Here is a 12,094-nt window from a genome sequence, read left to right as displayed (position 1 = left end):
GCGGGCTCTGAGGGGAAGGTCACTTACCCGCTGCATGGCTTTCAGAATCAAAGCCAGCTCGTAGCGGGGCATACCCGAATGCACAGCGCGCAGCTCCGAACCGAGCCGGCTCCGGGGACGTACGAGGTCGGGGACCGCGGGGACCAGGCTGGGGACTGCGCCGGAAGGCTCCCAAGCGGCGAAAGCACGCTCCGGCCGCGCGAGCCCGGGCTTAAAGGCTCTGGCAGCTGCGCAGACGGCCCGCCACGCCCCCTCGGCTAGCCACGCCCCCGCGCCCCACGCCACGCCCCCTCCTTAAGGCGGCAGTGCCGCGCCCCCTCGACAGCCCTGCCGCCCCCGCCGGGACCCCAAGCTCTGCCCAACCCGGCAGCCACTGCGTGTGGGAGGCAATGTGGGTTCGGGCGGGAGGGAGGCCAGCCGGAGCTACACGCCCCCTCCGACCCCACCGCCGCCGCCCCTGCCGCTGCGCTACGTACGGTTCTCGAACCAGCTGGAACTTTCCATGCCTTCCGTTTCATCCTGGGCGGCGGGCGAGCGTGCGCCCCCATGTGCGCGTGCGCTGCGGTGCGGTCTGGTCTGTGCGCGCACCCCTACCCCGCGATTCCGCGGCGGTGGGGGATTTCTAGGCGGCCGAGCTGCTGGGTGCGGGGTCTCGGCCGGACTGGGGGCTCTCTCCGCCTACCACTGCACACCAGGATTTCGGAACGTTCTCGCTTGGGTCTACGCCCCCCGCGCTGGGGAGTCAGGGCTGGCGGGGGATACCCGGGACGGCCTAACCCTCGCGCCCCCAGCCCACAGCTCGTCGTCTTAGCGCGGCCGCGGGCGCAGCTTCCGGGTGCCCCCTCCCTAGCGAAGTGGGCGCAAGGCGAAGGCTGTGGGCCGCTACGTGCAGATCGGGTTGTGCCCCATCCCTGGCTGGCTGCCTGACCTTGGGCAGCCTCCCGTGAAAAGAATGTGAAGGGCACCTACTTCCCAGTGATGTGATGTCTTTGAGTGAGCTGATGCTCATAAACCGCTGAGAACGATGCCTGCACGGACGTAATGAGGGCGCAGCATGGGCATTTGTTGTACGAGCTGGGCCTTACCCACGTGTTGTTGCCAAGGGTAGGCTAATACTTTGGCTCAAACCAATATTCTTTAAATGTTTACTGGGCATTCATTTAGAGGATCAGCTGAATGCTTGGAAAGTCATTTAATAACCGTCTGGGATCGTGCGCGTGCCCTGGAAGGAGGGTAGTCTCGTCCTGCCTTTTCCTGACTCACCCGCACCCCTCGCGCGCCCTCCCCAAACATGCACACAGGGCTCACCTCTCCCTCCAGCCTTTGGCTGTACTCTCCCTGACAGTTGTACTAAATGCATTTTTCTCCAACTCCACTCTTGAAACTGTCGCCCCTGCCCATGCTTAGCCCATTCAAAGGGTCTGTAGGTGAAATGTTTGTCAGCTTTAAAGTGCTTTAATAATAGATAAAACTTACTGAGCACTTACTGTGTATCGGGCACCACGCTCCAGCTTTTACATGTGTCTCGTAAAAATCTCACAACAGCGCTATGAGGCAAGAACTATTATTAACCCCACTTTAGGGATTTAGAAATACAGGCACGCAGAGGTTATGTAACTAGCCCCAGGTCAAATAGTAATAGGACAAAATTTGGATCCAGACTATATGGAGGCTGAGCTCACACTCTTAAGTAGATTTACCATATACTCTATGTAAACCAAGAATAAAGAGTCCCTTTGTCACCTTATCCGGACACCTTACTATTTTTCATTCCTTACCACCCAGCCACCACCAAGGATAAGGATGGTTTGAACACCACCCCTTCTGTGATATCTGGGTTTTGATATTTTCTATTCTTGGACTTCTCCACCACCCATATCGTTTCAAAGAAAGCTATACAGATATTAACACAAATTACCTGGTTAGTGTAATTTCACCTTTGGTTAAAAAGTGTAGAATATTATAAATAAATAACAGAAAGAAAAAGGAATTTCTGGACTTTCAGAAGTGAGCTACAGGTTTTCCAGGACGATCCCTACTTCAGCTGTCCCTCCTGTCATCAACCACATTTCCCAGGTTGGGAATGAGAACATAAGGACCTGGAAAAAATATGCCAAAGACCAGAGCAATATCAGGAGCTGACATCAACTTTTAGCATTTCCTCTTGGAAGTGCCATAGTTCCCCCTAATGCCCAGGGGTTAGTGAGAATCTGGCTTCTTCCTCTACTTCTAACCTGACATGTAGTGTAAGGAAATTAGCCTGATTGCACAATGCCTCAACACAGCGCGTGTGTGCGTGAGCATGTGCGCGCGCACATGCTCTCACTCACACACACACACACACACACACACCTCTTCCAGTCTGGTGACTGCCCTTGGGCTCATTCCATTTCTTATAAAAAGGAGAAAAAGGAAAATTATACTCCTTTAATTATCTGAAATTCTGATTAAAACATGTCACCTGCAATGAAACTTGCAAGTAACGAACTAGCCCGTATTCAGTAGCTGTTTACTGTTCCACATTTTGGGGCAAGGGGTGAGGGGGGAAGGTTGTTAATAAACCTTATACCCTTTCAATTTTTTTTTTAAACACAGCAACAAAATACTGGTGGGTTCATGAAAACATAATAATAAAGTCATAAAGAATGCTGCTGCAAATTTAGTGTCTTCCTACTATAACTACAAATCTATATTCACCGAAAAGGTTTTTTGAATTTTGTACTATGTATGGTCAGCATTTAGAATTATAAAACATTTTTGTGGCATTAATGTATTAATTTTTAAAAATTACTCTGATACTTAGGAATGTTTAACCAAGGAGTGAAATATCTGTATACTGAAAACTACAAAAATAAATAAATAAATAAATAAAAATTAAAGCAGAGACAAATTAATGGATGGATATCCATGTTCACAAATTGGAAGAATTAATATTGTTTAAATGCCAGTATTACCCAAAGTAATCTACAGATTCATTGCTAACCCCTATCAAAATCCCAATGACATTTTTTAGAGAAACAGAAAAAAAATCCTAAGATTCATATGGAATTACAAAAAACCTAAATAGCCAAAGGAATTTTAAGCAAGAAAACAAAGCTGAAGGCATCATACGTTGCGATTTCAAACTATATTACAAAGTTATAATAATCAAAACAGTATGGTACTGGCATAAAAACTGACATATAGACCACAGGAACAGAACAGAAAACCCAGAAACAAACCCACACATATAAGGGCAACAGATGATCAGCTGATCTTTGACAAATGTCCGAGAATACAGAATGGAGAAAGGATAGTCTCTTTAATATATGATGTGAGGGAAATTGGATATTTACTTACAAATGAATGAAACTGGACTCTTACAACACATACACAAATCAACTTAAAATGGATTAAAGACTTATAAGACTTGAAACCATAAAACTCCTAGAAGAAAACCACTGGGGGAAGAAGGGAAGAAGCTTAACATTGGCCTTGGTAATAATTTCTGATATGACACCAAAAGCACAGGCAACAAAAGCAAAAATAGACAAAGGGGATTGCATCAAACTAAAATCCAAAGCAAAGGAAATAATGAACAAAATGAAAAGACAACCTATGGGATGGGAGCAAATATTTGCAAACTATATATCTGATAAGGGGTTAGTATGCAAAATATATAAGGAATTCATACAACTCAATAACAATAAACAAACAAACAAACAGATTTACCCACGGGCAAAGGACCTAAACAGACATTTCTCCAAAGAAGACGTACAAATAACCAACAGATGCATGAAAAGGTGCTCAGCATCACTAATTTTCTGGGAAATTCAAATCAAAGGCACAATGAGCTATCACCTCTCACACCTGTTAGAATGACTATTACCAAAAAGTCAAGGGATAATGAGTGTTGGCAAAGATGTGGAGAAAAGGCAACCCTGTACGATATGGATGAGAATGTAAATTGGTGCAGCCACTATGGAAAACAGGATGAAGGCTCCTCAAAAAATTAAAAATAGAACTACCATATGATCCAGTAATTCTTCTTCTGGTTATATATCTAAAGGAATTAGAATCAAAATCTTGAAGAGATTAGCCAAGACATGAAAGCAATCTGAATGTCCATGACTGGATAAAGAAAATGTGGTAAATGGAACATTATTTAGCCTTTCAAAAAGGAAATTTTGCCATTTATGACAACATGGATAAACGTAAAGGGCATTCTGTTAGTGAAATAAACCAAACACAGAAAGACAAATACTATATGATACCACTTATATGAGGCATCAAAAAATAGTCAAACTCATAGAAGCAGAGAGTCGAATGGTGGTTGCGAGGAGCTGGGAGGAGGGGGAAACAGTCAAAGAGCACAAAGTCTCAGTTCTACAAGAAAAAAAATTACTCTGGAACTTTGGGTTTTTAAAACATACAATATGGTACGTGTAAGATTTGATTAACCTGAAATTGTAATTCATTTTTAAGTAAGTGTTTATGAGAGAGAATAGAAAAGTAAAAATAAGAACAGAAGTCGAAATATAATCCTATTTCAAGTAACGTCAGTGTATGCCCTGGGTCAGTTTGATCACAATTACCTTCTTATTTTATATTACTGTAAATGTGACTTGACCTTGAGCTCACACAAGATCATCAATTCTCAAAGATATCTCAAAGATAGACCTGTGTCTCTAATTACAGCCCTCAGAAAGTGAATAAGCATGAATGTTTTCAATGAACAGAGAAAATAATCTTAGGGTTGAAAGAAGTAGTATTTAGAGCTGTCAATCATCACTCTCACCAGCCTATCATCTTCTCCCTGATGAAATGAGCTACCATTTCTGGCAAATGTGAGCTCCTGGTCCTAAATCCCACCTCACAAAGACCTGGGATTGTGCCACAGCTAATTGCTCCCAGAACTTGGACCTGTGAAATCCTGTGTCTCTGCCTGGCTGCTCAGTATGTGCCTTTGTTCCTCAGCTGGTGGCGCACATCTAAGTCACATTTCAAACTTCTTTTGTTTTTCAATGTTTTACCAGTGAACCAGTGGTATTTCTTAATACCCCTCCACACACCCTTGCCCCCATCTTAGATCCTTTTGACCATGTTGATTTGCCTGTGATTCTTTCTGTCTTCTCAGCAAGTCTCCAGGAAATATCTAGCCTAAGCATTACCCCCTCACTCTGTCAGTCTGTGGGTGCCGTTGGTTGTGCGTCTTGCAGAAGGATATACTAGACGCAGTATATATTATTAATTCAGGATTTGGGGAGCTCCTTAAACATTTTCTTTTCTTTTAATCTACCAATTTCAAATTATTTTTTTTAATTTTGAATAAGTAAGTTTTTGGGGGGTTTTTTGTTTGTTTTTCGGTGAGTGGGGTTCAAATTTGGGCTCCACTTATAGGGAAAAAAGAAGATAAAGCAAAGTTTGCTTAAATGAGATGTTCCCTTCCTTTCACCCCTGACTCCCCCGCAAATAAATTACGGGATGTTTGTGGGAGATGTTCTCCTGACTATAGTATCTTTTTTCAGGAAAGAAATGCTTAATGTATTTTTTAATGTTATGACTTTAAAAAGACAAAATATTTCCTGCATCTCCACTTATTGAAGCAGTTAGGTTTTCTTCTAGCATTATTATAAAGTGTCCCCGTCTGCCTATTGCGGGCCCACAACAGTTCTTAACTGTTCAATGTCTATAATGTTGGTGGTATTAAATAGCTTTGTGTTCTTTCTGCACAAGTGCAAAGTCCAGAAGAACACACTTGGAAGGATCTTAGATTTAGAAAAACGAACAAAGGCCATGAGCTGGAGAAGGTCCCCATCTACAGGGGTCTTGGAGGGACGAAGCTCCCTGGGCGTAGCGCTAAGCAAAGGCCGGCTGGAGCACCTGACAGGTAAACCAGAGGGCAGTCACTCAGGGTGAGGCTTAGGAGTTTTAAGGCTGGAGGTGAAAGGGCACAATGTCATCAGAGCCGAAAGGATTCAAAGGGGGCAAGTGTGCCCATGGCAAGCGGGGACAAGCTCAGAGGGCATGGTGCAGGGCAAAAAGGGGGCGGGGGGCTGGTGGAGGTCGTAGGAAGGAGTGTTAGGGATAGAATCTGTAGGATCTGGAGACTGGATATTTGAAGGGCAGCTAGAGAGTCAAGTGTCAACAGTGCAACAAACATTCTGGACTGACTGTCCTTTGTTCTGGTCACACCCATGTGTGGTATTTCCTCAGCTCCTAACTCATAAAGCTTGTATTACAATTCAATGTATTGGTACTTTTTTTTAACGATGTCTTATCTTCATAAGTTTTCATAGCAAGATTGTAATCTTCTGAAGAACCTAGGTGATATCTTTTATTGCTCTAAATAGTCTCCCTATTCTGGACTTTAACCAAAAGAAGGAAGGTGACAGTCCTGAAGCCTGCATAAGATGCACCACTGAAATGATCTGGCCACCCAAGGGATGCTGAAAGGTGGGTGTAATGACACCACCAGTCAACACTTCCTAGTAAGAAGGTCAACATACAAGTATCATCTCAAAGTCCAGGCGTCTATGAGGACCATCCCATGTGTTGCTGGCGCTCTGCTGATGCACATGGGGGAGAATGTCCACATTATCATCAGACAGAGTCGAATAGAGATTTAGTAATAGGAGCAAATCCCATAGGCACGAGATTACGCCCAATACCTTTGCAGCCCCACCTTGACTCAGGGTCAAGTTTGCCTTGGCAAAACAGTGTTGTGCCCTTGATCAGAATTCCATTGACTTTCCTTTTATGAAGAAAAAAGATGACAGGTAGGTAAAAGAGTTTCAGAGGCAGAGGGGATTCCGACAGAGAATATATTCAGGAGGTAAATATTTTCACTGGAGAAGCTATCTAGTAGGTAACCAAATTCCTCAAAGCAGCTATAAGATTTTATACTTAAATACATCAAATTTAGGTATAATATTTTAGTATCAGTATCCATTTTTTCAAATTGCCCATATTTTAAAAAACATAGTGGCAACAATAGCAGCTATCTAGTAGGTAACCAAATTCCTCAAAGCAGCTATAAGATTTTATACTTAAATACATCAAATTTAGGTATAATATTTTAGTATCAGTATCCATTTTTTCAAATTGCCCATATTTTAAAAAACATAGTGGCAACAATAGCAGCTATCTAGAAAGAAGGAAAAAATTGTCCTTACATGCAATTAAAATTACAAGATAATTGGGAGCCCTCAAGTGGTTCCTCCCACAATAAATCATCTTGAACTTTCAACCTACGTTTTCTGAGACCTTAGGAGAACTTGCAGGAAGTATCTTGGGAAATTGGTTCCTGAACTGAATAAAGAAGTCCACAACTGACCTTAATATTAAATACATAATCACTAAGAACACTTTAAATAACCATGTTAACCAAATGTTCATCTATAGTATTATTGCAAAGGGAACAGGTCATTTTAGTGATATAGAATCACTACGTATAGTGCTATAATTAAGTGACTTCTACAAAGGGTTAACTTTTGCAATGATCAGTTATTTACAAATCCTTTTGTTTTTTTCTTTTCCCTTCTGCACCAAAAAGTTTAGGATCTAAAAGTTCATAATTACCTAAATGAGATGGCCTTTGGGAACAAAAATGACACTTTCACCTCGATCAGTAATATGCCTGGTTGACATTAGAGGGCAACCAGATAGCAGAATCTCTTCTGGTTACTAATGAATGCTTCAGTGATTAAGAAATGACAAGTTCCCAGATGCAGCATAGCAGGGCAGTTAGTCTGATGGTGAGGAAGACCAGCCACGGGCAACACCTAGGACCAGGAACCCTTCCTCCCCCTACCTCACTGCCACTCACCTGGGTACTGAAAGGCAGATGCTCACACTGGGGCTGGTGGAAGGCTCTTTCTGAAAATGCAAATCTGATTCAGCCTCTTCACAGCTTAAATATTTCAGTGCCTCCTTATTGCCCTCAGGATAAAGTCCAAACTCCTCAACGGGGGTTTATGAGGCTCTTCCTTCTGTAGGGGCCTCCTGTATGCCTCCATCACCCTCGCCACTCCTCACCACGTCACTCCATTGCGTTTGCAAGTCCCTGAGCTCTTCATGCACTTCCCCTCCTGTCCTTTGCCCTCTGCCTGGAACACACTCCACTCCATCCACTCCCACTCCTATCCCCACCGCCTTTTTAAAAGTTATGAGATATACAGAGATTGCATGAAACACATAAGGAGAATTTAAAGAAAAATTATTTAACAAGCATCCCAGCATCCCAGATCCTAGAATCCTCTTCTATGCCTCTCCAGAAACACAACCCCACTGCTCCCCTACTTTCCTTGCTTTTCATTATGGCCTTAGCATCTACATACGCATTCCCTAAGCTGTAGCTTATTTCTGCCTGTTTTTGAATTGTATGAGTGTCTTGATTTTCCCCCTCAACATTGTGTTTATGAGATTCAGCCAAGTCATTGAGTGTAGCTGTAAATGTATTTATTTTTGTCATTGATACTATCCCACTGTACCACAATTCATCTATTCTGTGGATGGACATGGGTTATTGCCTCTGTGGGTGGCTATTACAAGTAATACTGCTGGGAACATGTGCATATCAGTACATATATGTACGTGTGCAAAGAGTCCCTCTAAGAGCTGTCCCTATGAGTGGAATGCAAAACTTCAGCTTTTCTACATAATGCCAAATGGTTTTCCACAGTGGTAGTACCAGTTTGCGCCTCCATCAGCAGCATGTGTAAATTTGCTAATTCCCCTTCTCTGCTCAGCTCTCAGTCTTGACCACTGCGCTGCAGAATGCCTGCCGGAACCCTGAAAGTCTGGATTAGGTGCATCTCATTTGTATTCCTTTAGCATCACACTAATCATACCTTGTAGCAGGCACATGACAGATGTGAAATGACACTGCTCAGATCCACAGCTGCTATCCCTCTGGATCCACTGCTCCATTAGTGCTGTGGCCACATGTCCCTCAGGCTGCTCCTAGTCAAGGACTGAGCACAGTGGAGGTACAAATCCAGGCTCACTTCTATGACACACAGGACTCCTCTGATGGGAGACTTGGGCTCAAGGACTTCCCAGTGACCTAGAAAATTATTTCTTGGAATTGCACTGCAATGTAAAACTCTCCCTACCCACCCCTCCTGCACAAATGTCAGATCCGTAATACAGTCTGAAATCTCTCCCCATCTTCTCTGGTTCCCTCCCTTTGTCCTTCATAGGCATTTCTTCCAAGAAATCTCTTGCATATCTAATCCTATCTTGGTAACTGCTTCTTCGAGAACATGAATTAACACAACGTAATTTCCTCTTTGTTTTGTGACCTTAGCAATTAATACATAAATTATGAGAAAATAACTCTTTTGCCCCCATTGCCTGACAGAGAAACTGGCACATGGTAGATGCTGAGTAAATACAGGTGAATGAACATTTACTTAGGAGATGCCCACTTCTGTGCTTCATATGAACATGTTCCTAGTGTCATCTCAAAGGCAGAAGAAAACTGCTTAGCCCAACCTTGAAATCTCCTTGATTTCCATGGGCCTGGCCTCAGAGTATACTTCCTGCTTAAAAGGTGTGGCCAGTGTGCAATGGTGAACAAAGGAGCTAAGATTCACTTTCTTTCCATGAGGGAAAGGCAAAGTCTCCTGTTAGGTCATTGGCTCAGGAATACTCTCCCTGGCTTCACATCCCATACTTCAGAAGCCTCTGATCATGACTCCTCTTGTGAGAGTCCTAGAAAAGGGAAGGGTTTGTCATAAGTAGCTTCTCAGATGGTCTCTTATGATCCCCACCTACTGGTATTATACTTTATACGATTCCTTGTTCTCGAGTGTGAACTGGATTTAAAGACCAGCTTCTAAGGTATTGAATACAGCAGAAATAGCAGAAATGATAGATGATAACTTCAGAGATTAGGTTAAAAAAGACTTGGGCTTCCATGATAGTCTCAGAGTTGGAGTGGAGAAGACACAGGGTTTAAAGTCAGAAGACCTTGTATAGTCTTTATCTGTGTGATGTTGGCCAAGTCATTGAATCTCTTTTCATCTTAAGTTCTCTATCTGTTAAAAGGGAATGGTAATATCTAACTAACACCTATGATTGTTATATACAGGAAATTATATGAGACAACTTTTACTGAGTGTTGCTCTACATACTTTTTTTTTTTGTATCAACACGATGCTGGCAGCAATCCAATGAGTCATCATCCCCATTTTATAGATGAGTAAACTGAGGCACATAAATATCAAAAAACTTGTCCAAAGTAATACATCTAACAAGTGATAGAGCCAGGATTTGCACACAAGCAATCTGGCTCCAGAGCCTACATCATGAACACAATTCTGTTTCTATGGGTAAAAGCACTTTCTCCAAAATATTATAGGACTATAAATCATGCAGTGATATATTGGTGTAAAGACAGACACAACAATCATTAGAGCAGAATAGACAGTCTATAAATAGACTGACACACATGTGGTCAACTGATTTGCAAAAAAGTTGCAAAAGCAATCCAGTGGAGAAAGGATAGTCTTTTCAACAAATGAATCTGGAACAACTTAATGTCTCTATGAGAAAAAATGAACCTTGACCAATATCTCACATCATGCGCAAAAATTAACTCAAAATCTACCATAAACCTATTTAGGTAAGACATAAAGCTATAAAACTTTTAGAAGAAGAGAATCTCTGCTACCTGTAGTTAAAGATTGCTTAGTCGCAATACCAAAAGCACAATTCATAGAAGAAAATGTGGATAAATTGGACCTCATCAAAATTAAAACTTGTACTCTTGAAAAGACACAGTTAAGAAACAAGTCAGAGACTGTGAGAAAATATTTATAAATCATGTATCTGATGAATAATTTGTGTCCAGAATATACAGAGAAAATTTGAAATTCAAAACTTGACACTAAGAAGACAACTCAATTTTAAGAAGGGGGAAAGGATATAAACAGACACTTCATCAAAGAAAATGACAAATAAGCACATGAAAAGATGCTCAACATCATTAGTCATTAGGAAAATTCAGCTTAAAACCACAGTGAGATACCACTAGATTAGAATGGTTAAAATGAAAAAGACGAGAGCAAATATTGGTGAGGAGATGGAGCAACTGCAACTCTTATACACTTCTGGTGGGAATGTAAAATGGTACAATCATTTGGTAATTCCTCAAAATGATATACATAGCCTACCATATGACCCAGTCATTCCACTGCTAGGTAATTACCTAAGATAAATTAAAGCACATGTCCATACAAAGTCTTGTACACAGATGTTCATAACAGCTTAATTTGTAATAGTCAAAAACTGGAAATGACTCAAGTGAGCATCAACAGATAAACGAAATGTGATAAGTCCATGCAGAGGAATACTACTCAGCAATAAAAAGGAGTAAATGATTGGCATATTCAACAATGTGGGTGAATCTCAAAAAAAATTATGCTGAGTGAAAGAAGCCAGAAGCAAAACAAAAAAAGAAAGAAAGAAAAAAGAAAAAATATACACTGAATGATTCCACTCACACAAAATTCTAGAAAATTCAAACTCTAGTGACAGAAAAAGAATCAGTGATTGCTTGGGGTGGAAGTGATGAGAGAGGTTACAAAAGGGTGTGAGGAGATAATTTTTAAAAAATACTCTTGATAAAAATAGATGGTGAATCCTATAGAGTATGTGTGGACTCCATCCAGGCAGTATTGATGTGAGTATTTACAAAAATCTATAGGTAGAATAAATACTCAAACCTACTCCACATGGTTATTTTTGACCTATAAAACATATTAGGTGTGGCAAAGGTATGAAAGACACTACTAAGATGTTGGCGCCAAATTATGAAATTTTTACTGAGTAATAAAGTGACATAGCTTTCTTGCCTTAGAAGAACTGGCCAATAAAGTTACTTTCAGATCTTACAACCTAAAAAATGTGGGGGTGAAGAAACTTTGGGAGGTGTGATACATACATTTATTTTCTTAGAGTAATGATTCACAGATCTCTATATATATATATGTCAATGTTTATCAAATATGTGCCATTATTTTGTATCAATTATGACTCAGAAAACTATAAAAATATAAATCATTCACTTTATTATGCTCTGAGGGAAGTTATTTTAAATCACTGTCCA

At 41.4% G+C, this 12,094-nt stretch overlaps 2 protein-coding genes across 2 annotated transcripts in view; both read right to left on the bottom strand.

The window, feature by feature from the left end:
- The window catches only part of SLC5A3 (solute carrier family 5 member 3), a 34,047-nt gene extending 33,881 nt beyond the window's left edge, over positions 1-166 (bottom strand). Inside the window, exon 1 of the mRNA XM_031459278.2 lies at positions 28-166. The gene's annotated coding sequence lies outside the window, so the exon portion shown is untranslated. The remainder of the gene's footprint in view (positions 1-27) is intronic.
- Positions 1-504, bottom strand: part of MRPS6 (mitochondrial ribosomal protein S6) — a 63,982-nt gene extending 63,478 nt beyond the window's left edge. The window contains exons 1-2 of the mRNA XM_031450089.2: positions 477-504; positions 28-293 (exon numbers count right to left, since the gene is read on the bottom strand). Of these exons, the coding sequence (XP_031305949.2) occupies positions 28-293; positions 477-504 (294 nt within the window). The remainder of the gene's footprint in view (positions 1-27; positions 294-476) is intronic.
- Between the last annotated feature and the right edge of the window lie 11,590 nt (positions 505-12,094).

The sequence above is a fragment of the Camelus dromedarius genome, chromosome 2, assembly GCF_036321535.1.
Source record: "Camelus dromedarius isolate mCamDro1 chromosome 2, mCamDro1.pat, whole genome shotgun sequence".
Classification (NCBI taxonomy): Eukaryota; Metazoa; Chordata; class Mammalia; order Artiodactyla; family Camelidae; genus Camelus; species Camelus dromedarius.
Note: the sequence above shows the minus strand (reverse complement) of the source record. Positions and strands in the feature narration are given on the sequence as shown.